A 26,640-nucleotide genomic window follows, 5' to 3' on the forward strand; every position below is an offset into this window, starting at 1 on the left:
CATTGCCGGCACATGCGATGTGTCACTCTGCACAGTCTACTCTTAAAGTCTCAGTCGGTCGGTGAGCAATGCTGTGGGAAATGAGTGCAGTGAAAGCATGCGTGAGTTGTATGGGCGTGTTAGCTTTAGCGCTGGAGCTAATGCTCAGGCTCATGCCCCACAAAGCAGCTGGAATGTACAGGAACTGAAGGAAACCACACAGCAAACTCATCCTCTGTCCTATCCCCTTTTCTCTTCCACATCCCCTTTTTTTTCTTTATCTCTCACCCTCTTCTCCTCTTACGCTGAGTGACTATGCTGTCTCGGTCAACCCCCTGCAGGCAGATCTTTTCTAGACAGAAACAAAAGACGGAGGTGTCTCTTCACGTGGTTGTGCACTAGTCAGGGTAAAGCCCTTGCCAAGAAGTAACGGAGAACACTAGAAAAGGGCGGCAGCCGTCACAGAGCAGGCCTAACGAGAAAACTACCACCATGTAAGAAGTCTTCAGGAGATCACATGCTTCAGGAGTGTACATGGAGGAATTTAGGGATTACATATTTAAACGCAATCCAAAATGATTATACCACACAGTGTAACAAATGTCATCTAGTTGGTATTTACAGTGTTGACGAGTGCACTACTGTTAGAGTAATTGTTAGTTATTTGGAGATTTTAGAGGGGTATAAAACAATCGGCTAGTGATGTCACTTCCCCCTCATTGGTTGGCTTCAAAACACTGCATCAAGGCCGAATGGATCTTGAATAAACGTGATTACTAACAAGTGTGTTTTCTTATTTTCCCGCCCCATTTTTGTAATGTTTTGTGTTGTTTTTTTTAACTCTCAGCATGTCTCTCCCTGCATGTCACTGATTTACATGGCGACGAGAACGCCAGGCCATAACAGAGGCATGCAGGTAACCGGGCTCTCTATGAACTTGAAGCTCAGGAAAGTGGGTTAAGTGAAGTGAATCTATTGCCTAACAGTGAGTAGCTGCCAGCCAGATTTAGCATTGGCTGACAGTTGTAAACACACTCTTATCTGGGGATTCAGGGGACTCCAGCCTGCCAGAGCATTTACCCACTGTTGACATGGGTTTCTGTCAAAAAGGGCACGCTGAGCACACGGCTTTGTTGATAGCACTGTTGGTCTGAGGACACCGGAGGCATATTTCACAAATGTTTCATGCTGATAGGCTTTGCATGCTTATGTTTAACTCGAGGAAAGAAAAAAAATTTTTTTAAAAGCTGCGGATGTTTACAACACTGGCACCATTTGCACTCAGAATTCCTTCCCCGACAGCCACTCACACATGCTAAATATACTTCTTTAAAAGGCACCCGTTTGACTGCCACCTTCCCCTCTGCACACACATAAGCACACAGGCGCACACAGTGAGCTATTGTGTCTGAGAGAGTTCAGGCATCTGGAGAGCAGAAACCCTCTCTGGTGACCTTTGACCTCTGGTGGCTGGGAGGCGTAGACTGACATGAGGGTCTCAGGGAGACTTTCAGGTGACTCAGAAGGCTGTCAGAAAAAAATTTCAGGAGCATTGTATCCACTGTGTGCAGCGTTTGTTGTGTCTATGCAGTGATGAGCAACAAACCTGCTATCTTAGGTTAGTTGAACACAACACTTTGAGACTCAAGGCTTTCTCGTGTTTCCTTTACAGTTACTCACAGGAGCCTACCGGAGGCCATGTTGAGTCATTTAGAGTGCTCCTTGTATTTCTGCTTTGTTGTTCACAACAGCAGTGTCACTTCAACCTGTGTGAACCTTTCAGTTCATTGTCATCCCATGACATTGCCTTGGAAACCCAGTGACGAGCTTTACTTTTGACAAGGATCCAAGACAAACTGGTTGCTGGAGTTAAGTACTCAGCTGCACAAAGCTCCTGCTTCTGGTCCAGGAACATTATTGGATATTCATTTGCAACACAGTGGCATCCAGTGGTCCTGTCTACGCTGTTATGCTGGTGTTTATTTTATTTTTAATTCACGCTAGCTGTGACCCATTATTCCTGCTGTGTGTTCTTGTTGGCTGGTGTTTGGGTGAGTGTCAGTGCAGCTGTAGTGTACCCAGTCAAGGTAAACAAATGGCCAACAGAAGCTCCCCTCCGCTTGCCGCTGGTAAGCCGCCAAGCCTCCCGGTAAACGTCATGTTGCTATGTGTCGCCATGGCGACGCCATCACAAAGGACTCCAGCTGGTTCTCTTATGTCTGTGTGACAGAGAGAGAGAGAGAGAGAGAGAGGGAGATGGACAAATGGACAGAAAGTGAACAGACGGAGCCGGGCAGCAACTCTCTGATTTACCCTCCTCCTCCTCCTCCTCCTCCTCCTCCTCCTCCTCCTCCTCCTCCTCCTCCTCCTCCTCCTCCTCCTCCTCCTCCTCCTCCTCCTCCTCCTCCTCGCTCCTCTACACTGTTCGCTATTCTCTGCCATCATCTCCCCTCTGGCAGACCCTCATCCCAAACACAGTGCAGCTGGGCTCAGCTGTCAATGTTCCCCCATACTGCCCGCCCCTTTTCCGGGCCTTTGTATTGGATGGTGGTGGATTTGCTCCTGGCCCCCGCGCGGGGGAGCCCGTTCCTGTTAGCTAACCTCCTAAACCAAACCGTCTGCTCTTTGAAGTGGCCTATCACACAGATACACAGATTGGAGATTACAAGGCAGCTGCCTGCCTTCAATCTGTCCCGTATCATGAACATGACGATTCCATAAAGGAAACACCTATGCAGACACACAAATGGGACTCAGTGATCAGCAGAGCCAAAAGGAGGTAGCTAGCAGATCTGTTTTTGTTCTGAAGGCAAGCAAAATGAATGCAGCCTTTGCTTTGTCCCAGGGGAGGGAAGAGGGATTCTTTGATATTATGAAGCCCAGAGGTGGGGGAGTGCTCTGTCAAGAAGAACTGCTATTCACACCAACTTGTCGGCATGGGACTTTTGAAGTATTTGTCAAAATGGAGAGAGCCACTAGAGTTTTGTCATTCACAAACTCTTCTCTTTGGGATGACAATGCTCGCAGCAGGCTGCACCTACCTCTGTGAGGGAAGAGATGAAATTCCACAATTCCATTGAGTGAGGAAGTTGTTCTCGTTTCACAAGCTATATGAATGATGTCTTTCTTTTTCTGCGATCAAAGCTCCGCTAACCTTATGGATTGACAGAAAAACCTTTTTGTGTGCTCGTCAGTGTGTTTTTGTGATTGGTGCAGAGAGTTTTCCACATTCCTTCTAGGGGGTCTGGTGGAATCCTGCGTCACATTTCTACTTCACTTTGTCCTTGACTGTCTGTGCGTGGGAGGTCCGGGCTTGTGTAGCTGTCTAATGCGTCCATGGCTGCAGGAGGATCAAACCATTTCCTTATCATTACTGTGGCAACTGGAAACTTGGCTGCTGTTTTATCAGGACGGTTGTTTTGGTCCGCTCTCACCTCACTAGTGACAGACGGGCAGAAATTAAATTCACTTAGTTTCTTTTAAGTCTTTCCCCAAAAAAGAAACTCTAATCCATTAATTCTGCTCCATGTTTGATGACGCATCTTTACACACAGACACACATGAGCCCGAGTCACTGTTGACAACGGCTCCCGATGAATGGAGAGCATATCAGTGGCAGGAAACCTGTGGTCTCCCTTGATGTGGAGAGGTTGAAACGTTAAGCTGGGTTGTGTCAATGTTACTTGTGTGCCTCCGTTGCATACGTGTGCATGTCTGTAGGCCAGTGTGCAAATACATTTGTGTGTGGGCATGTTCCGACTCCCGAGTTTGTTTACCTAACCCGTCTTGGCATTCAAAACCCCCTGTCATTCTCGGCGTGTCTGGCTCTCGCAGTGACAGCTAGGTGGGACGTGGCGTGTCGTCTCCTGTTTCATACAGCGCTTTAGTGAGCGGACGAAAACCCTCTGTTCTTTAACCCTTCTCTGCGCCTGATAGGGGCGCGTGCGCACACACACACACACACACATACACGCTTGCTCGCACACGCGCACGCGCAACTGTGACTTTCAGATGACTTCAGGGGATAGAAGCTATGAAAGAGGCTGACATTCTATCCTTTGAACCTCCACGCCTGATAGGGGCAGGACCTCGCCCCGTCTCCCTCTGTGTGAGTGCATGTGTGTTCACTGTGTATTTGTTGTTCCCCCCCCCGTGGGTCTCTACTCGGTGACCTTTCTGAAGCTTAACCCTGGATGTCGATCATATTCCCTTGACATCTGTGAGAAGATGAGACAGTGCTGTATATCGCGACATGCTCGGATGGTCCCGCCTAAGATGTCTGTGGCAGTCGTTCCTGCATATACAGTTTCTCCCTAAACATATGACATTTATTTGTAGAAGGAAATACAGTAAGTCATCTCCTTTTTGTCTTGTGGTTTGCTACCTCACCATCAAAGGCACTCGTATAAGCAACTGTGATCTCATCTCGGCGCAGCATTCATCCGGTCTGAAGACTTTCCAGCTTGTCAAAACCTGACAGAAATCTCGTCCGGGATCATCCAATCACTGCTGGCAAGGCGGGAGCAGGACGGTGGGTGGAGAGCGGAGGATGACTCTGACAAAACCAAGAGGATGAAGTCAGCCCTCTGTTCACCTCCCAATATGTTAGGGCCCATCTGTAGCTGTCAATGAGATGGCAGGAAACAAAGCAAACAACGTCCCGCGCTAATAGTTTAAGACACGGCTGCTCGTGCTGGGTGTGGCTGGCAACAGTTGTCTGCCGCACACAGAGCAACGATCTCTCCGCGGTAGGATGTTTGTCTTTTGTAGGGATTAAAACGGGATCCAGGAAACCCAGTGTCCCACTTTTGGTGCGGAGCAGAGAGAGAGAGAGCGACCTAGTTTTGATGATGGCACCCAGCCAGGGAGGAGATTTCAAGGCATAATGTCGTTAAGAGGTGGCTGTTTTTGTCTTTCTTTGTGTTTTTTGTCTGTTGGCATGTTTCTATACCCAGGCTGCTGAGTCAGCGTGTGAGAGGCTCCGTTGTCTATGCAGAACCTTGAGATGTAACTTGAGAGGCAGAGTGTACCTGAGCAGCACTATGATGCTTTTTAATATAATTTGCTTGGCTCTAATGCAAAGCCTTTGGAGTGCACTACGCTCTCGAGCTGTCTTCTACAATATAATTTAACTTCTGTGCTTTATCAGAAATATTATTTAACTTCTGTGCAATTAAGTGTGCAAACAACAGCAAGGCACACAAGCACGCAGGGCTACTTTCTGCGCCATCAAATTGTTCTGGATGTGGACAGTAAGTGCGTAGAGGGCTTAACCAACTAGATCAGTGGGTCGAGTGGCTGACGTACTAATCCTATTACTAGACGAGGCTCTGATTTGTTAAAGTTGCCCCTAATCTACTGTCCATTTTGACTCCAACACAGGGACCTAAGACCTTGTGGTAAACTGTCGGCCTTTTTCCTCTCAGGTCATTAATCTATATATATATATATATATTTTAATTGCAATATGTTGCATAACACTACTTTCATTCATACAATTCTACGTATAGATTTCTGCCATGTAGTTGCTGGTTATTATGTTAAGTACCCTCCATATACAAATATTGTACTCATTACGTATTGATATTATGATTTGGTTTATTGTCTTTATTTGCTATCCAAATCACCAATAAGGATAATCAAAGGTGCATTTCAATGATTTTAATAATTGCACTTCTATCACAAGAGACACATTTTAAAACAAAAAGAATGCTTGAAATTGAGATATCCGGAATTTTAGCTTCAAGAATGGGTCTTCATCCTAAATTTCTTACGATGCAACTCAACCCTTCCTCCTGAATGCCCCTTTGTTACTCCACATCCCCAGTTTGTAATACAGGTTTTCATCCAATCTGAGATGACGTCACAATGGTTATTTTCCCAGAGTTTAGACCCCTTCCTCCAGAGCCACAGAAGAAAAAGTACACAGGCCATGTTCTCCTTCTCCTCCTCTTGGACTCCCTGTGAGGAGTGAGCTGAACGTCCTGTATAAAATAGTTGTCGTTTAAACTTATCTTTTATTGAACCGATTTTTGTATACCTTTTATTCATACTTTTCATCTTTCTCTGTCTCCTCCCTGCAGTGTCATCATGCATCACCACCTACAAGAAGACGCCTCCCCCGGTCCCACCACGGACCACCCCGTCCAAACCCTTCATATCCATCACGGCACAGAGCAGCACCGAGTCCGCTCAGGACGCCTACATGGACGGGGGCTCCGGCACGCGGACGGGCATCAGCTCCCAGCCGGGCCTGTCCAACTCCACTGAGAGCATCGACAGCATGAAGGCCCTGACGGCAGCCATAGAGGCGGCTAACGCGCAGGTGCACGGCCCAGCCAGCCAGCATGTCAGCAACAGCACAATCACCATCACTGCCACCGCCACCACCTCTGCCGTCGCGCACGTCTCCGCAGACAGCAAGGCGCAGAGGGAAGCGCTCCGCAAGTGCCTCTCCATAGGGATCCAGGTTTGTGGACCAGCCTGTTTAAGTTTTAAAGAGAAACTCTGGCTTGCATTTTGACAGTTTCTCCCCTCCTCTTAGGTGGACCCGGAGGAAGGAGGGCCGACGGAAGAGCAGTCTAAATTCCAGTCGATAGGAATTCAGGTGGAGGACGAACGATGGTGAGTAAAGAGAGGAAGAGAGAAAGAAAGAAGGAGGTTGTAAAAGTGAAACTGGATGAGTCTGATGGGAGGGATGAGGCAGAGATAGCAGGAGCCGGAAGAGAACCTGTAGAGACAGGCAGAAGTTTGTTGTGTGCTACAAAGCTTGTGCCCCCCTGCCCTGGCTTTCCTGCAGCAGCTGTCCCCAATTCAGGGGAGGTTGGCGTCAGAGCCCCCTCAGCCAGGGGCCCACAAGTGACAGCTGGGCCAAAGGATGTTGTGCAGGGAGATGAGAAGGTGGAGGGGGTGAGTTGACAGCCATCTGTTGCTCCAGTCATTGTGATTCAGGCTACTTTGAGGCTGTGTGTGTGTGTGTGTGTCTGTGTTTTTTTGCGCATGTGTGGGATGGAGGGAGGGAGAGAGAAAAAAAAGGGAGGGAGTTTTATTGGGTTTGTTTAGTTCTGAGAGACCGCTGTGCTGTTAGCTATACATTCTCTCATTCTGCAACATGTTCCCATGTCTGAGGAGAAGCGGCCTTGTGTGCATGCTGTTTCCATTAGCTCACATTGCACTTCAGGCTTATCGAGGCCTGTGGTGGGACACGCAGGCATTTATTTGGTTTCTTTGTCTGCTTTCACTTACACTGTCAAAACAGGGACCTTCTGTTTGGTGAGGCAAGGTGACAAACTTAGCCACGGTACTGGTTTTCCTGCTGTAGCCAGGGCATGCTTTGGGAATTCAAAGAGACATCACCTTTATTAGGTCACAGTGAGGGCTGAGTCCCAGCACTTTAAAACACACACACACACACACACACACACACACACTTACACAGCGTCAGGGAATGTAAGGGGCTTTCTGAAATGGGAGGTCTCAGCTGAGTGACCAAGTTCTGAGTTTCCGGAGTTGCCAAGCCAAATATTAACTCACCCAGACACCTTCTAGTCTGCGGGGGCTTGGATGTCATGCAGCACTGCAGCTTGTGCATTTCTCTGGTTAATGTTTAGAGTAGGTGGGAGGGTATTTTTGTGAGCGCATGTTTTGATTGTTTACCTGTTTGCTTGCATGCGCGTGTGTGTGTGTGTGTGTGTGTGTGTGTTGGTCCATGCATGTGTGTGTACCTGGGAGGTCTGGGCATTCTGCCCCCTACATTAGTTTCCCAGACAGCGAGAGTGCCAAACTCCTACAGGCTCGCTCCAGTGCACAAACTGCCTTATTTGTGTCTGTGTCCATTTGAGTGTGTGTGTATGTGTGTTAGAGAGAGAGAGAGAGAGAGAGAGAGTTTATATGCAGAAGTCGCAGGTCATAACCTCACCTCGCTGTTTGAACTAGGATTAAGTGAGTGGGAGAGAGCTGTTAAAGACATGAACACAACCAACAGCATGTTTATCTTTTCACAAACTTCTTTCTATTATGAAATGTTGCGAGATTAAAACAAATCTATTTATGTATCGTATTTTTCTCTAAGAAATGTAAAAAGTCAACTAAAAAAAATATATTTTTTAAAATATATTTTTAGGGCCTTGCAAGGTTAGGTTCTTGGATTGTGTATCACCAAAAGGCTTTGTGGCCACAGGGGAAGTGGGGCATTGCTCATGGTCCTATGACTAAACCATATGCACAACCATCTTGAAAAGGCAATGGAAGGGACATGTAGACCTCCCTGTCTTTTTATTTTTGTCCTAACTCCCTGGCACAAGACAAACAAAGAAGGAGCCTCTCATATGCAATGTTAAATGTCAAAAATATGTTTTCTATCATCCGACAGAACTATTTTCTCATGCTCTGTGCAGTTGAGAGGGAAATTAATACAATTTCAAACAAAAACCTTGAGGTTACGGGGCTCTCCGAAAGCGGCAGCATGAGGAATGCAAGGCTCCACCTATGTTGTGATTTACAACTTTCCATCATGTTCGCCACATGAATGTAATGAGAACATGGACTTTCCTTTTCTCCTGCATATACCTTCCTGATATTTTACAGTCTCCTCCTCTCACATTGGCTTTTCTCTTTAAATGCACTTCCTTGTTCTTTCGCCTTCTGTCTATTGATATGTCTGTCTTTCTGTCTGGGCCGTGTTTGGCCTTGCCCGTCTCTGCCCCTGCAGGAAGTTGTTAGCAGACTGATAGAAAGCAGGCTGAGGTCATTAGAACTGAACACCTGCTCGGAGGAGTTACTCTTTAACTGCTCTTCACACACACTCGCACTCACGGGCTGCTTGCATGCACACATAAAGCACACACACTGACACTGTTTGATCTTGCCGAAGTCACTCCCTTGTTCTTGCTCTCGCTCTTTTTCTGTTCACGGAAGAAGAGAGATGAATGAGAAAAGGGGAGGTTGGAGATGAATGGGTAGCTTGGAGGAGTGCGCGTCCGGAGACGGGCCGAGGCAGACATGATGGAGCTATGATCATTTGTGTGTGTCGCGCTGCAGGCAGGTCAGGCTGAGGTTCACGTGTGAGAGGACTGTGGGCATGTTTGGATCAGAGTACAGCTCGCAGGCTGGCAAGTCCATCTTTTTTTTTTCTGGCTTGGCAAAGTTGCTACATCTAACTAATTTCCTGTTTATTGACTGCAAAATAGTAAAATATGTAAACATACACATGTATAGGTGACAGTCAGAAGAGGAATGCTTGGTATTTAAAGTTGGCATGAAGACATATGGGGATCACTTCAAATGTGTACTCTTCTGCTTTTATTCGCTCTTTATTTGTGTCTTCTGAGCCCCGGTCCGTGCAGGACCCTCATGTATGCTCAGTAACGTGTATCTCTTGTTTGCGCCCTGACACATTTTTGTATGTGTTAATAAAAGATGTGCTTTGTGTGATGTCTCAATTTGAGTTGTAATCCTGCAGCGATTAGACCACCGGCTCCTCCAATCACCCAAGTCTCCCCCACCCTAACCCCAACTCTGGTGTTCCAGTCATTACTGGGGTGCATACATAGCATACTGTCTGTGTGGCTTGATTTCATCTTTGTACATGTGTGTGTGTGTGTGTCTGCTGTTGCACGTAGTGTGTGGAGGGACTTGGCAAATACAACATGGCACACACAGCTGTAGGGAGGGTTCCCAGGTGTGTGTGTGTGTGTGTGTCTTGTGGTGCCACGGACGACTGCATACTCTGTTGCTTCTGAATGAGCCAGGTGACAAAACACACACACACACACACACACACACACCAAAAGGACGTCCCACACGACAAATGCTATTCATCGCTAACATCGTGATAATTTAAATTTTTCATACTGGGATCCCCTCCAAGAACTGTGTGTAAACAATTTATTATAATTACTGCTAAAAGGAGACGCTAATGTGGAATTACTATACAATTTGTGTGTAATCAATCACAAAGGAAAGTGTGTTTCTGCTTCCTCTCCTAGTTACCGCAGGATGACCCGCTCCAACAGCGTAACCACGGCGGTGCAGGCTGACCTCGACGACCCATCAGACGCCCCGGAGCTTCCCCCGCGCCACTTTGCCACCATGCCACGGCAGCTGTCCCGCGATGCTGCCTCTTCCACAGTCAGCATCCAGGGCTCTGGGAACCACTACCACGCTTGTGCCGCTGACGACTATGGGGAGGTGGGGTTCGACCCTTCAATCCTTCCCCCACCAGACCCTTGGATGGACAGTGTGGCAGAGCCAGAGGTGGAGGCTCTGCAGGCTGTCGGACGATCGGTGTGCCCCCCTGACGGCCGCTGGTTCCTCAAGTTGCTGCAGGCTGAGACGGAGCGGATGGAGGGCTGGTGTCGACGGATGGAGCAGGATGTGATGGAGAATGAGCTGCCTGATGAGAGTGAGTCGACTCATAAAGCTTAATGCCAAGATGATAAGATTCCATTTTTCATCCCCTCATCTCCTTTGATTTGGAGGGTGCTGATATTCATGATATTGGACCACAATAGCTGCTTGTTCCTGTCTCAGGCCCTCTGGCCTCCACTGACATACCGTGCATACTTATCAATAGGCCGCTTCTGGCCCCAGCCACACATCTGTCCTTTAGACACACTGTATAATGAACTCTCACACAAACACAGTGAAAGGGTTTCTCTCCCTGCTCCTCCAGGCAACAGTTATTTGATGTAACACAAATATGCACACTGCAGAGCATGTCTGTAGACACACGTAAATATGTTTTATGCATACACACTCACCGGACGGAGCAAATAAGCCTCGGGCAGCAGGCACTGTATTTATACCTGACCGTATACTGCACAGCTGATTTCAAGTCTTACCGAAAATGTCATTGTTTATGCAGCTAGTGTGCTGTTATGGTTCCAGGCAAGATATTCTCTCACAGAACATGCTGAACAGGGAGTCTGTCTCAAGGTTATATCTTCCCAGATCCCACACTACCATGTGTACACGCACACACACGCACACACACACACATACACACACCCATCCTGAAGGAGTAAACAACTGTATCTGTAGTGCAGATTCATTACTCCCCCTCTCAGTTTCTGATCCCATTTTTCCTCACGTACACTAATGTATGCACTGACAGTTCCTCTCCACAGGGATAAGTCAATAGGACTGACGGTGTCAGGTTATGCAGTACAATCTTGTTTATCTCCTATGTCAGTCCAATGAACAGGCACTGTGAGAGAAATATACTGTAACAGTAAATTATTTTCGCAACTAAATGTTTGATTTTTAAGTTTCTTTTTGATACGGGACATCGATGAACGTATTTATTATGTGCTTTAAATATGGCCTTTTGAATTGTGTATTCATATAGGATTGCTATTTTGAATTCCAGTGCATTTTAGTAAATATTTCATTTTGCTGAATGATTGATGCTTCTGAGACGCACAGATAAAAGAGGACTCTAGCGTATCCTTTTTCGCTTGCATCACAATTGCGCCCTCTCTGCTACTGCTGCAACATGCCTGCAGTATGCGGTACTGTGAGTAATTGCATTGTGAATTCTGTGTGTGTGTGTGTGCGCGTGTGCATGCATGTGCGTGCGTGTGTGTCTTTCTGCAGTCCTGGGGAAGATCCGCAGTGCAGTGGGGAGTGCCCAGCTGCTGATGTCCCAGAAGTTCCAGCAGTTCCGGGAGCTGTGTGAAGAGAATCTGGTATGTGTCACCTCATCCTCTGCATGCTTCCCCAGCCCTCCCCCCACAACACTGACATCATCCTGCACAAATCATCCTGACAGGACAAACCAGAGCTCATTTACTATGCAACTAGTGTAGCGTGTGCATCTGCACACCCTTACTGTCCTTCACATACAAAAAATGGAACTTGCAGTATGAACACTACAGTCTCTCTAGTTCATCTAAATGCATTGAAGAAGCCAAACGCTTTTTATTGCATAACTATTTGCATGTCTACATGTTTTAACTACCTGTGATGCATCATTTATTATATACCATTATGACAACAAGATGAATACAATTTGTGAACTGTAATATGTCTATATTCATATTGTTTGTGAAGCAGTGGACAACATTGAATAAAAGATGATAACTTGACAGATAGACTGACAAATTGATGTGTCAAATAACCTCAATATGCATTCCATTCACTATTTTTTTTAATGTGTGATATAAATACACATTATGTGTTTGTATATATGTGTTCATGCAGACGTCTTTTTTAATAATCAATCTTTGTGTATCAGAACCCAAATGCAAACCCACGGCCCATCTCCCAGGACCTGGCCGGTTTCTGGGACATGCTCCAGCTGTCTATCGAGAACATTAGCCTGAAGTTTGATGAACTCCACCAACTCAAAGCCAACAACTGGAAACCTCTGACCCCACCAGAAATTCAGGTGCAAAAACACATTGCCAATATCAAATCCATGTATCAAATCCCACACTGAAACGCTTTGCTAACCCGCATGCTATCTGTCGCCATCGCTGTATACTTTATATTGTAAAACAGAGTGATTGACAGCTCAGCTTTGTTGTAGCATGCAGACATGTGTTGCATACTGTCACGTTGCCTGCCTGACGTCGCTACTTGTATTTGTGTTTTGTTTTATCTTGTTGTCGACAGTGAGCTGCTTTTGAGAAGCCACACTACCTGCCATGCACCGTTGGGGCCTGTCCGTCTCCAATGGTCACTTTTACCTCAGACAATGGCCACCGCCGTGCTCTCTCACCCCACACAAATGGCTGCCACCGTGAACCATAACCTCATTCAAAGTTGCATGCACATTATGCCGACGTAAAGCTGCACTGCTCTTTCTAACCCTTACGCAAGCTGGCTGCGGTCGTGTTGCTCCTTACTGTGTTTAGCTGCAGCTTGCCATGAGGACTCAGTGGTCTATCATTAAGACTTTGTCATTCCTGTCCAGGAGAGAAGGATGCCCCCTCCTGTGCCAAAGAAGCCCCTGAAGGGCCACCACCCTTCCCTGGCTAGGGACCGCTCGCTGGAGAGCTCTGAGCGCCAGCGTCTGGAGGCTCGCAAGCGCCTGCTAGCCGCCAAACGTGCCGCGTCGGTTCGGCAGAGCTCTGCTACAGAGAGCGCAGACAGTATCGAGATCTATATCCCAGAGGCTCAGACCAGACTATGAGACACACAGATGCATGTACACATGCCTGATACACTGTTCCTTACACACTTAAAGCACTGAATGGTAAGGCTAGGGTGCTAACATAACATAATCACATTTTCTGCGGACTTCCCAGATCACTGTGGGATTAATCACAATGGAAGAAGAACAAGAAATGTACATGTACAGCTTTATTTATTGATCATCCCCCCCCCCCTTCATTTCCTTCTCCCAGCTTTGATGTAGCAGTCCCTCTTCACTTACAAAGATGTATCTTATCCCTTTTTTAAGTGGCCTGATATTTCAAAGTAAGCCAGGTGTAGCACAGCAGTGATGCTTCACATTATTATGTTTCAAGTGCTGAAAATCAGAGGTAAACAGGGAAGGTCCAAGCATGTTCATGTGGAGTGTGTGTATGTATGTATACATGCAAACACAATAAACGAGGGATGAATTTGATCTGATCTGCTCAGTTCAAATCAAATGGAAAGACCATACCTGACCTACTGACTTATATTTAAGATGAATTATTTATGCCTATTTTGTTTAGATATTTGTATAAAATCCCATGTTCTGAGTTTTGATATATTTAATGAGCCCAAACATTATGAAAGAAAATGATGGTGAAAAGACCAGACACTATCGTGTCAGTTCGCGACACAATTCGCCCTCTGTCTGAAAATGGGCCAATCCACGTAAGAAGGGTCAAGAGGTCAGATTTTGCTCCTCCAGGTGAGGCAAAGTGGCCATTGAGCCTGTGGTTCCTGCAAAGACTGCAATTCACTGAAAGAATCCCTGTTTGAAAATGCCACAAAGCTAATGTGTGTGTGTGTGTGTGTGTGTGTGTGTGTGTGTGTGCGTGTCGTATGATTCAGACGTCACATTCAAAAGTGCTTCCTATTTTTCTAGGTCTAATGGGTCCTAGTTGTAATTGAATATTAAGGTAGCAGTATCAACAAACAGTAAACAAACCACCCATCTTGTCTCATTCTAAAGAGAGAAAAACATGTTTGTATAAAGATCATACCGTATAATGAATGACATGGCACGCATGCTGACACAAGGTAACTGATTTCTCATGTTGCGTTCAAACTCTTCGGTGGTACAGGCATTGCTAAAATACTGATATTTGGTACAATACTGGTAGCTGTACTGTATTTTATTACGTCATTTTTAGAAAAGAGAGGTTTATTGACGGTAGAGAGACTAAAGGACGGAAAAGGGACTATATTCTCCTCACTGTGTGTGCACTATCTCTGCCTCCAAATGAAGCAATTATTTTGACGGTCACACAAAAAATATCCAATTTCTAATATTTTGTATTAATGTTTAATTTATCGGTTAGGAGAACAATGACTGTTTACTGACATTGTGACTATTATTATGCACTGACAACAAGGCCCTTATACTGTGTTTTTTTAATTTTATTTATGTTGATTCTTTAGCATGACAGGCACCTTTTTTGTCTTTTCTGTTTCAGTGAGCAGCCTTAATTTCTAATGTGATAGTCGAGCACAACAGCAGTCTCAGGGGAAGAAGTGTGCGTGTGTGTCTGAGAAGTGTGACTGACGTTATGTGAACCATGGCTTCGTCTCTCACTGTATATAAAGCCCCAGTCACCAGGATCGGCCATGATGGTAAACAGGGGATTCGTATCCGTGCCATCTTTTGAATGACGCTCCTATTGATCTACATCTCAGCCCTCATTACTTCAATGTAACCAGATGTTTCTGTCAGCTGCTTGAATGTGGAGACAATCCTAAGCCAGTTTACCATCACATACTTGTTTTGATAACCAGACATTGGTGTGTAGTTTGATTCTCTGTATTGATCTGACAATGTTTTGTGCCATTGGATAACTATAGGGATGGATATATTCCTGCTATTTGTCTCAGTAAAACCTCCACCTGATGTTTTCCTTCGGAACTCACGTGATGAAGTAACCGTTCAGTATGATTTGTATTTCCTTTAGTTGGTCCATATGAAGTGAAGAGAGGATGCGTACAAGTAATAATAGTTCAAACTTATTGCCATTTCATGTAGATGAAGGTTATTTTAGTATTTTTTTTTAACTTTGGAACGTGTATTTGAATTGAAATTGTCTGTCAAATGATTGACTACCTATTTATGTTCATGATATTAACATATCAATATAATGCTCCTGGTATAGCAGGGAGATAGAAACCGGAATGTTGGATTGTGGTTCATTGCTAAACTCTAAAGACACTCCAGCAATTCTGAAGCTTGTGATGTAGTTATATTCAGAGAAAAACATTCAAATCATCATTTGTACATACATGAATGTTTCCCTATGTAAATGTAAACAACCCCCCCTCCCCCCCCAAACAAATAACCTATTAAGCAAATATACATTTTGTAATTCATGTTATTACACTGTTGATGTTATGGCACGTGTATGAGCTCTTATCAGCATTAAACAAATATATCATTGCCATCATTTTGTTGTGTTCATTTATTTCGCTGTTCTCCACATGTGCTTTCAATTGGAATATAATTAAACAGATTACAAGGCCGACGTGGTGTGTTTTTAGGGCATTCCCCTTCCGCAGGGGCGGTTCCCCCATAATTAGACGGCACTTTTGGCCTCGGCTTAGGCCCGACGCTCCTGTACATGCAGCTTCTGGTGATTCGTCATTCATACATCAGTCATGCTGATGGGAGGCATGCTGACCTCAGTGGGCAGAGTTCAAGAGAGGGGAGGGGGTTGCGGAAATGGGTGTCGTCTTTGTATGAAGCTTGGCCCAGGGTCAGTCTACCTCTCAGAGGGCCCACCATGGCGGACTACAACTGCCCACTGTGGGCCCGGAGGTCTGTTTAAACCCTTATTAGTGATTACATCCCCAAGTTGGAACCCAACCTTCAGGACAAGAGCTGTCACTCCTGACTAGCCTATAAACCAAAAAAATAATGTTTTTTTAAAAATGATATTGCTTTTTGGATCCAAAAGTATACTAAATCTTGCTGATAAGTGAGGATAGGGTTCCGATTGTTCCTGGGGTCTTTTTTTAAATGAAACCCCCAAAAAAACAACCTCAGCAAAGGTTCCCTTTTCTTTCAAGAGTAATAAAGACAACACATTCTATTGAGGCCAAACGAGAAGCTTTAGCAGGACCAGGAGGGAACAGCTGTCCTCATAGCCTTGAACGAGCCAGCGTACTCCGTTGTAAGCTGATTTACATTGACTCTATTGAGATGCAGGCACACATAAAGCCCCTTTGGCAAGAAACTGTTGACGTCTGCCATTTGCTCGTGTTAATTTATGCAGGATTATGCTAATTGTCAAGAGGTGTTGTAAACCCCTCACACACAGGAATGTGTCTGAAAGCCTAACGGTAGCCTGTGGAAAGACATACTATACTATTTCTGCTCCTTTTATTTACAGAGCATTCTGACTTAATACGCTCTCCGTATCCTTAATGGATGAATCGGTAATCTCCACAAAATTCAGTAGGATTTACAAGAACACAGCCTGTGTGAATGATCCACTCAAATCTGAGATGTAGAAAAACAAAACTTTATTTGAATCCCATGTGACCCCTATTTGCCACAAACATTGCACAGTATGAAAAGAAATCACATCATTGGGCATCATGTCACATTAACTATACACATGGTCCTATTATACATGAAAATGCTTTTTTGGTGATTTTCAAAATTGCTGTCTTAGTCAGGTTGTAAAACAGCAAATGCAGAAAAGACATCTGTAGTGTTTAATTTTCCAGTCCACTGGCCGTCGTTTTTTCGCTAAGAACCTGCTACATTGGTCATCTGAAACATCCCTTGGTCGGGGAAGGAAAAAAAAAAAAAAAGCATAGGGTTTTTTTTCTTTTAAAATAGCTAAAAGTAAATTACAAAATCAAAACTATACTTATACTCATGGAAACACATAACATGTACTACAGTAGTGAATAAGTTTGTCATAGATGCTTGAGAGCAAAGTATGTTTAAGACACTGAGATGACCTTCCTCTGCCTTTAGTGTGCAAACAGACATGGCAGACTAATCATGAGCTGATCTCTGAAATGTAAAAGAGTAAACGTGTGTGGACCAGACCAATCTGTGTGATTGGTCTCTGAAGGAGGGCTGATTCTAGCTCATTCTCCGTTCTCTAAAATCATATACAGTATAATGGAAAGACATAAGACGGGCAGCATTTCTCGGATAACATTTTTGGTCCCTGTGTGCAAATAAGATACACATGTAGATACATACGCATGTATGTGAAATGAATAAAGAACTTACAGCCAAGGCACCTCGATACAGTTTTTTTTTTTTTCAATAAAAAAACGTCCTCATCAATTTGATTGGTATACCAAAAATAGAAATGATCAGGATTTCATCTGGATTTGTTCTCTGTTGCGTGCAGACAAGTCACTGAACTCTGAGGAGTTCCCCAGTCGAGACACAAAGTCAGTCTCTAATCCGTCTTCTTCTTCTCCTTCTTCTCCAGTCACTTTTAGGAGACCAGCTGTTTGGCTTGCAGCTCCATCTCCGCAGCCCGCTTGAGGGCCACATCCACCAGGAGCTGGAAGCCGCTGAAGTCTTGCGTGAGGTCTGGAGGGGTGGGGGGAGGGGTGTTGAAGAGCCCGCTGCGGGGGCTCAGGTTGCCCTCCATGCCGGTGCCGCCGAGGATGGTGGTAGTGGGGAGAGGCTTGATGCCCTGCCCTTCATCCTGGCACCTGAGCAGCGCCTGGACCTGTGCAGCCTGCAACAGCTCGGCTGCCCTGTCACAGTTCATTCCCGGCGCCGACGGGTGGGAGGCTGTCGGGCTTCCCTGCATTGCTGCGGTGACAGTGGTGTGACAGATGACAGAGGGGCGGGTGGGCACGAGCCCCGGAGAGGGGGACAAAGACGTTGGAGAGGGCATGGAGGGAGAATCCGCCTTTCTCAGGACACCGGACGCGGCGGGTTCGAAGCTGGAGGGATGGAGAACGCGTTTGTCGTAGCTCTCCTCCGTACCGCCTGCCGGACTGCCGTGTTTGGGGGACTGTGAGCTGTCGGAGAAGCTGTCGCCTGCTTTGCTGCCTTTCCTGGATATGGTAAACTGGTTTGGATCTTTGCCGTCTTTCCTCAGCATCTCTGGAAGAAGTCGCCGCCGTGCGTTAATGAACCAGTTGCACACCTGGAGGAGACAACCAACAACAACAAAAAGTATGCCGTGAGAAAGTAGCATTCACAGGTCTCCCTTATGTTCTGCCATGCAATTTTAAAACAAAAAAAACCTGCTGGTACACTTATCCCCAGGTGCAGATTGCACCTGTGTTTTCAAAAGAGAGAAATCTAAATGAAACACCATCCCATCCCACTCTACTCTACACCAGAGGCTGTATATTTCACACCGTTCAGCACTGCAGAAATAAATTTAAAAAACAGACCAAGATTAGGATAACTCCAGCGTCTGAGAAGCTAAACATTAACTTTCAACCAAAAGTCCAGTTTGGAATTTCGTAATCCGGTATTCAAAAGAGTCTTCAATAAAAAGTAATCTCCTTTGTCATAGCAGTAATCACGGCCATCGCTCTTCTCTTCTCCTCAGTTCTCCAGGCTAGTCGTAACTAGCTCAGCTCCAACCATGTAAATGACTCTGCATTGTTCCCAGACAGCTGGGATGGAAAGGGGCTGGAGGGAGGGAAATTCCTGTCCAAGTGCCTCAGCCAAGCCCACAGCACACAGGGAGTGAGTTTACTCACGTTGTCTCAGACTTTAATGTTGCAACATCAAGCTGGTTTGGATGACCTTCAATTCACTGTTGATGTGCCGTGCTTTGTTTGTCTTCTAGACAGGAAATGATTCAGTCAAGCTGACACTTGCTTCCTCTCGACTTTTACAGTGAAGTGTTGGTGAGTGGTGGCAAAAGCTGAGACAATCTTATCTTATCTTTTTTTGTTAGGTCCATACCTGTAGTGTGGAGAGCTGAGTCTGCTTGGACAGGAGGGCTTTCTCCTGCTCAGACGGGTAAGCGTTGTAGCGGTGCTCGTACAGCCAGTCCCTCAGGATCTGAACCGACTCCTTGGGCAGATTTCCCCGCCGTTTCCTCTTCCCGCTGCTCCCCGAGCTGGACGACAGATCCAGGGGGGCGTCGACGCTGTCCTCGTCGTCCGTCTCGCTGCCCGACAGCATCATCAAACCTGCGCAGCGGGGAGACAAGTGGCATCGTGAAAAAAAAGACGAGACAAAAGAATATGTATCCGCTTATGTCAGCCACCCTGTTGCCCGTCTCCCAGCCGCTCTGCCGCAGCAAGCTGTCTGGGAGGCAGCTGATGTGTCAGAAGCAAGCTGTCAAGTTCAGCCATGTGATTCATATATGGAGCGAGGGGAGGAGGAGGAGGAGGAGGAGGAGGGAGGGATGAAGGGGGGGACGTCACAAAGGCTGGTCTGATGCTGTGTCAGTTATAAAACCTGCCTCGACAAATACACGCCAGGTCTATTGCAGACTGGGAGCACACCTTGCATGCTTGGATAAGTAAAGCACACCGGGCTGACCACAAGAACAATCCCATCATGAAGGGAGCAGTGGGTTTTTTTTGTGTAGCGGTTATGCAAAGTTGGCTCTCATTTAATTTGGTGTTTTAGGCATGTCTTATCAAAGTCAGTCATGATCAAACAGGATTTGTGCCTCTGACTTGTATTGAATGGCAGGAAAACAAAATCTGCTTTATGAACTGTTAACACTTTGATCGGATTTTTAGTTTTAGTGTAGTTTTCAGCCTAAAGTACATGGATATAAATAATATTTTTTGTTGTTGCACCATTTACACATGGATCCAGACTCCATTAATAAGACATTGCATAAATGAGTCAGGGGCATTTAATCCAGTCTGCTGCGAGGCGAACTGGTGCGAAAGCAGCAAGAAAGTTCCTAAGTCTGAGCGGCCAACAGGATGAGGTAATTACGTAGGCTGGCGCGAGGGGAAGGGGGAGGGGAGACCTGTTGCAAATCAGCGTCTCCAGACTAAACAAAAGAATCCAGGGCTGCGTGCTTCTTTGTATGCGATTCAAAAGTTTCTACACGCAATTTTATTTTTTTTTAAAACAGCGAGTTCGAACACAAACTTCGCTCCCTCCAAAATATTGGAGTTTAAACTGCGGAAAGTACGTTTAATTTTTTTTTAAAGGCATAAAAACAGGGGCTGGTTTGGGGAGTTGAAGTAACTTGTAAGGGGGTTTTCTTTTGTTTGTGTGCGCTGCACCACGAGGTCCGCCAATGTAACAAGGCAACAGCAACTTCCCACAATGGGGTCATGGCGGTTATTAAACACTCGTTTAGGATTCAGATACTATTTATTTGTTTGTGGTCGAGGGTTAAAAGATGCTAGATATCGATTTTTTTTTTTAAACGAGCTTATTGGCCGGAACGTAAATGCAACACTTTCAGACCCTTGAAGTCACAATAACAGCCAAACTTTACACTCGAACCATCACTTTCCTCAAACTTCGACACACATGTAGCGCACGCGACTCTTAACGAGCTCGTGCTCAAACTGAAAGCGAGCCGCTTTCCGATGAAGTTATGGACATTTTTTTTCTTCTTCTTCCTTCCTTCCTGAAGTTTAGCCCAATTCCACCGTGACGAGGAAAACAACACGCATGGCGAAACAGTCTGCATGTTATTATGCCGAAAGTGGCGTTAAACGTGTTTTTTTGTTTTGTTTTGTTTTTACCAACAAAAACAACCCGCAAATGACGGCCAAACGTAGCTTTGGTGGACTTTTGATATCGCGCCCAGCACATGGCAGAACAAGAAAAGCCCCCTGTCATGTCTGGAAAGGACACAATAGACTGCATGCTTTGTATACGAGCGGAAATCGCTCCGATAAATGTCTCCGGGTATCTAAACTCGTTTCGACTTTATTTCTCTCACAAGCATCCAACCTACCCTTTTTCGTCTTCATTTCCCCCCGCAAATGTCCACTTTTTTCCTCGTCGAGCGCCGAAGAAAATTGCCTTTGTGTCAGTGCGGTGCTTTTCCTCTTTTCTCCAGATATCCCCAGCGCGTGTATCCGAATATCCGAAAATCCTTATTCATCAAAAGTCGCTTCTTCTCCCCCCCCCGCTTTTTTTGTGTGTGTTTAAAACAAGAAATGAGCTTTTTTCCCGTTTCTTCTGGTCGTTGTTTGGAGACGGAAGGGGGGTGGGGGGGTTACCTGAGATCTCTGCGTCCCTTCGGCTCAAAGCCCTTTTCTCATTGACTGTGTGTTTGATCCTGAGACTGGGTGACAGCTATCTTTGACAGCTGCGTGACTCAACGCACAGAGATCCTCCCACCGCGGAGAGGGCAGAGGAAAAAAAAAAATCTGTGACATCAGCATGGCTTGTTCCACTGACATGGATACAGTCTAGCGAAGCTGTTACTACTGCAGACCCCCCCCCCCCCCCCCACAAAGCCAGACAAACACCAACACCTTGTGTATTATATTATGAACCACGGTGGCGGTGATTTAGGCGGGCGGCCCCGAGTGAGAACAACAACAACAACAACAACAGTCTGATGGAGACTACTGCGGACCTCGTGGTAACACCCCACACAAATAACAACCGCGATGAAATATCACAACGTTATTGATTGGGGGGCAGATTGTGACTCGTGGTTTATCCGCGCGGTATTGATACGATCGAGTTTTGTGTATTCTTATTTTTAAATCTAATTTGGTGTCACTTCTTTAGCGATCGTGTAGCACGTCGCGAAGAAGCATATGTGGCATTTAAAAATTCAAACCCACGTCGTATCCCCGTATCATCGCGTAAAACAAACAAGTGACCCATATTCTGTTTAGCAATACCAGTAAATGCTGCGTTTACTACACTTTTCCCTCAAACGTTAGTCACCGTGGTAGCTCATTCTGTTGTGTGCCTGTAGCCACCGAATCACTTTTTTTTTCTTTCTCTCTGTGTTTTTTGTTAATTTCCTTAAAATGTTAACATTATCAAAAGGACTGCTTCAAATTTCTCCCGGGAATGAGAACATGTGTAAAAACAGTATAGCCCCATGTTATATGGAGGGAGGGAGGGGGGGGGGGGGGGGGGGGGGGGGGGGGGGGGGGGGGGGGTAGAGCCAACCTCGTACCAGCTGGAGGTCGCTGCACCAGTTCAGGTTACTATAAAGACAACACTACAACGGCCGAAGCGCTCATTTGTATGCGGTGCACAACCTTGCGACAGCTGCTGTAGCGTCGCCTCTTTGCGTGCAGACAAGGCGTTCGTTTCTCTTCGCGTGGAGCTAAATGTCGCCCCCGCGCGTGTGTCTGTGGTACTGCACTTTAATGCAAAGTCACTTGAAAAGAACTAAGATCCTCGGACTCCCTCTGGTGGTCGGTGCGCTGCTATGCAACTTAACTTGCAGTTTGGTAAAAAAGAAAAAGAAAAGTAGAGCTGGTTTGACCCCCCTGGCCACCCCAAAAAAACACATCAAAGAAAAACACTATTTTAGTTTTTAGTTATTAATTTTGAGGTTACTTTACAGCTGCAGTTACATTGAGGTCATATGTATCTATATTAAGACGCAGTGTGATTCCGTTTCAATCTTAAGGACTGAGACAGTCAGTGTATTTAAAATTAGAGACATGAGCGGGCCAAGCCTGTTGTCGCCCCCATTCAGTCATTATCAGCCAGTTCCATTATTGAATACTATGTGCCACGCCCTTTAATCTAAATAATAAGAATTATGATAATAAGTATCATAATCACCACTGTAATAAAGAAAGGGCTAAATCTCAAAAACCTAATTGTAGTACATTGTTTATTTGGCAGGCCTCTTAAAATACTGATAGTACAATGTTTTATTAATTAATTAATTAAACTGAAAAACAAACAAACTGAAATTTAATAAGTGGACTTCAACTTCAATTAAAACTAAAGCCGTGAGCTTTAGTTGTAATTGTTGTATTATAATGTTATAGAGAAGTCCAACAAAGAGGTGGTGATGTTCAATGTTTTTTCTTATTATTAAACCTAGATGTGCCCATTTTCACCTTGACTTTTTTTGATGGTTGTCATTGCTTGAGTCACACAGGGGAAATGTGTCAAAGAGTAAGACTCGTCAGAGGAAAGAGTAACTGCCAACTTTAACGCGTTACTGTCATACACACTATCAGCGTATGCACATCAAATCCTTCACACTGGTCGACACTGACGCACTCCTTCAGTTCGAACCTGGAAGTGGAGAGCTGCGTCAACCCTCATTCCAACATCATGAACCATACCGGACATTGCTAACTAGCTTTCAAAATAAAGTCGTCATTATATCACGTAATTCTCGTAACGGTCATCTATGTTGCCTTCTTATTTAAGTTGGCAAGGGTCATGTATGCACAGAGCCAGAGTTTGTTTTTCTATGTACACATTATTTTGAACATGCGCAAAGTCATTTGTCACAGAAAAGTCTTGTGCACTTATATTTTATTGAGATATAGTTTAATGGAAACCCACCGTTGCTCTGTTTTATAAAGACCACAGCCTAATTGTTGTTACCTCAAGTCATCAAACTTTCACAATAAATTTCAACTTATTGTCATGAGAGGAGAAACATGTCCTCCTGTTAAGCACACTTTACTTTTATATTAGGTATTAGCAATAGCGACAACAACAATTATACTATTGGTAAGTATCGTAACAGAAATACACATTTAAAACAAACTATGCAAAAGGTCAACATAAAGCTTATTCTGAAAGTGCATATGTACAAGTAAATTGTGCACAACTGTGTTTCATGCACAGAAATCCTTATGGCGCCAAAGAAAAGTCATTTGAAACCCACACAGGTTGTGTCTATTTAACAAATTAGCCGCTGTGACTTCTACATTACATTACATTACATTACATGTCATTTAGCTGACGCTTCTAATCCAATTGGCTGCACCAGCGGTGCTCAATGTGCCCAATTAAAATTGAATTGATGAGTCCGAACATATATTTTGTATTGTATGACCTCTTACATCATATCATATTTTGTATATATTTGAATAAAAACGGACTTTTATAGGCACTGTAAAATCTAATGAATTATATGCAGGGTTTAGCCTATGCTAGTGAGAGCCACACTTAGGGTGAGAGAAAGCAGTCTGGGCTATAGTGCTTCCCACAGCTGCAATCAGCTCAAAACAATACATAAGCAACAAAAAAGTTATATATATATATATATATAAAGTTAATATATGTAAACTAGTGTACATGCACTGAGACAAGCTTTTTAAAAAAAGGTACATTGTATTTCTTGAACAATTTGTAACCAATAATCGAAAATGACTTTATTTTGAAAGCATTCAACCGGAAGACGTATATCGTTTTCATTCGACCTGACTTCACATTGTTAAAGCCGAGTGTCCTGTTACATGTTCAAGTCTAAAATTAGGGAGGCACCCCAACAGCAAATGACGCAAGGCGTCTAAAGACTGCTCGTCTCCGGGTGTCCGTGGCATCCGGAACCAGGGCTATGGCAACGTCCGCTACAACTTCGCTGTTTGTTTATGACATGGGGGGTATTTTTAGACCCTGCGGTCATCTTTCCGCAACAGCCCGGCTGCGACGGTCGGTATAAAGGGACTCCTTTCAAAATGCAGCTGTACAACAGTGCGCTGACACACTACCCGCGGTCGTCTCGCAAAGTTACAATAACTTTATCGACCGGATCCGAGCGTTTGAACGGGACAGCGCCAAGCTCCTCTGACGCACGCAAACCGGGATTTACGCCACCGGGCGCCACTCCAACGACCAACGGGGATCCGGTGAGAGAGAGCGCTTCTTCCGCAAACATGCCTGCCTTTTCATGTTACAAAGCTATGAGGCCTGTTTACTTCACATCGACTGCTGAGATATCAATCCGCAGACCCGATGGAGTGGAGAGGACTGTGCCGGTCCACGTCACGAGGGGATCCAAGACCAAGCCCCCCTCTCCAGACTCACACAGTGGGCACAGACTGCTCTATAATGACTCTGGTGTGATTGTGGACTTGATAGATCATCTCAGAAATGGCAGAGAGGAGCTTTTTCCCGAGCTGGTGGAAAGTCACTTTTTCAACAGAAACAACATCTGTGGACCCAGAAAAGAAGAAGGCAAGAAGATGGTCGGAGGTTCACGTGAGGAGGATGATGCCGTTTCAACTTGTGTAACTAAAGCGCCCTTCAGAAGCAATGGGTGTGACTTATTTCACAAAGGGGAGCCAGTTCCCTCCAGAGCTGGTCACCTCAAAGACCCCATAAAGGAAGATTTGAGAGATCCTAGCGGTGGCAGAGCCGCTCCAGCATCGGACGAGAGTCGGGCCTTCGAGCTCAGCGTTCTGCAGGAATCTCCTCCGCAGGGATGCAAAGAGCAGGAGGACAGCGACCATAAAGTCAGCCGGTACCTGGCGGAAGTAGAGAAGCAAAACAAGTACCTCCAGGAGAGGCACAAGTACAGGTACCACGTCATTCCAGATGGCAACTGTCTGTACAGAGCGGTGTGCAAAGCCACGTACGGGGACCAGGCGAGGCACGGGGAGCTGAGGGAGCAGACGGTGCACCACATCGCCGACCACCTGGAGGAGTTCAACCCCATCATTGAAGGGGACGCGGGAGTGTTCCTGATCAACGCGGCGCAGGACGGCGCCTGGGCGGGTTACCCCGAGCTCCTCGCCATGAGCCAGATGCTGGACGTCAACATCCACCTGACGACGGGGGGGAGCTCGGAGAGCCCCACCGTCTCCACCATGGTGCACTACCTCGGGGAGGAGGACGCCTCCAAAGTGGCCATGTGGCTGAGTTGGCTGAGCAACGGGCACTACGACGTCCTCCTGGACAAGTGTCTCCCCAACCCAGAGTACGAGGACTGGTGCAGACACTCGCAGATGCAGAGGAAACGAGACGAGGAGCTGGCCAAGTCCATGGCGGCCTCGCTGTCCAAAATGTACATTGAGCAAAACAGATCTGCGTGAAGTGAATGAATGAGTCAAAGGAATGAATGCAGAGCCTCTGGTTCCGCTCGGGTGTCTCCACGTGGTTGAAACTGTATTTTGTTTTATAAGATTTATATCTTCAGAAAGAGGAAGTGCAGTGCACATACTTTTGTTTTGTTTTTGTATATGCCGGCGTTGCCAAATTAGTGGCAGTGGTTTCTGGAAGTGTTTGAAAGCTTGTTATTTGTGATATTCTGGGTTATGATGACGTGAGTGAACCTCTTTAATGATGATGAGTTACTGTATGGGGGAGTGCTTCTGAGTATTTATTAGCCTTTTTATAGGCATACCTGTTGTTGTTTTTCTATGTTTGTGCTTTGTAGACCAATGCCAATTACAGAAAAAAGCTTTGATTTGCTACACAATAGCTGCTGTTAAATACCTGTAACGCTACTCTCTTTTGCACAAAAGTCCTATCAGACAAGTCCGGAGAGTTTTGATTTGCGTCTGTGAGAACAATTCACGGCTTATTTTTCTATTATTCCAGTTCTCTTCAGGCTTTTGACTAAAAACATATCAAAATAAAGTTTTGAAGACACTTGATTTACAGTGATTTTATGTTTACTTGCCGCATATTCTTATTCAGTATCACAAAGACAG

The 26,640-nt window shown here is 45.5% G+C and overlaps 3 protein-coding genes across 4 annotated transcripts in view; 2 read left to right on the forward strand and 1 right to left on the reverse strand.

Moving 5' to 3' along the window:
* Positions 1-13,114, forward strand: part of dlgap1b (discs, large (Drosophila) homolog-associated protein 1b) — a 36,732-nt gene extending 23,618 nt beyond the window's left edge. Inside the window, exons 5-10 of the mRNA XM_034560152.1 lie at positions 6,063-6,448; positions 6,524-6,603; positions 9,966-10,381; positions 11,575-11,666; positions 12,215-12,367; positions 12,896-13,114. Coding sequence (XP_034416043.1) covers positions 6,063-6,448; positions 6,524-6,603; positions 9,966-10,381; positions 11,575-11,666; positions 12,215-12,367; positions 12,896-13,114 — 1,346 coding nt within the window. The remainder of the gene's footprint in view (positions 1-6,062; positions 6,449-6,523; positions 6,604-9,965; positions 10,382-11,574; positions 11,667-12,214; positions 12,368-12,895) is intronic.
* Positions 13,115-16,866: 3,752 nt separating this feature from the next.
* Positions 16,867-21,369, reverse strand: tgif1 (TGFB-induced factor homeobox 1). Of its 2 annotated transcripts, none has more exons than XM_034560530.1 (3): positions 20,991-21,369; positions 19,013-19,242; positions 16,867-18,236 (listed from the first exon to the last, which is right to left on the reverse strand). In XM_034560530.1, the coding sequence occupies exons 1-3, from the start codon at positions 21,004-21,006 to the stop codon at positions 17,571-17,573; spliced, it is 912 nt and encodes a 303-aa protein (XP_034416421.1). In that variant the 5' UTR covers positions 21,007-21,369; the 3' UTR covers positions 16,867-17,570. The 2 variants fall into 2 exon arrangements, with proteins under 2 accessions (XP_034416421.1, XP_034416422.1); XM_034560531.1 differs by having other exon boundaries at positions 21,259-21,362.
* Positions 21,370-24,385: 3,016 nt separating this feature from the next.
* Positions 24,386-26,583, forward strand: LOC117749824 (OTU domain-containing protein 1). The gene has a single exon (XM_034560602.1). The coding sequence runs from the start codon at positions 24,577-24,579 to the stop codon at positions 26,017-26,019; it is 1,443 nt and encodes a 480-aa protein (XP_034416493.1). The 5' UTR covers positions 24,386-24,576; the 3' UTR covers positions 26,020-26,583.
* The last annotated feature ends 57 nt before the right edge of the window (positions 26,584-26,640 follow it).

The sequence above is a fragment of the Cyclopterus lumpus genome, chromosome 20 (genome assembly GCF_009769545.1).
Source record: "Cyclopterus lumpus isolate fCycLum1 chromosome 20, fCycLum1.pri, whole genome shotgun sequence".
Classification (NCBI taxonomy): Eukaryota; Metazoa; Chordata; class Actinopteri; order Perciformes; family Cyclopteridae; genus Cyclopterus; species Cyclopterus lumpus.

Coding starts and splice junctions, on each gene's coding strand:
- tgif1 (XM_034560530.1), bottom strand. Junction 18,237..19,012: donor CTCAGCTCTCCACACTACAG/GTATGGACCTAA, acceptor TGTCTCCTCCAG/GTGTGCAACTGGTTCATTAA.
- LOC117749824 (XM_034560602.1), top strand. CDS start 24,577: ATGACATGGGGGGTATTTTTAGACCCTGCGGTCATCTTTCCGCAACAG.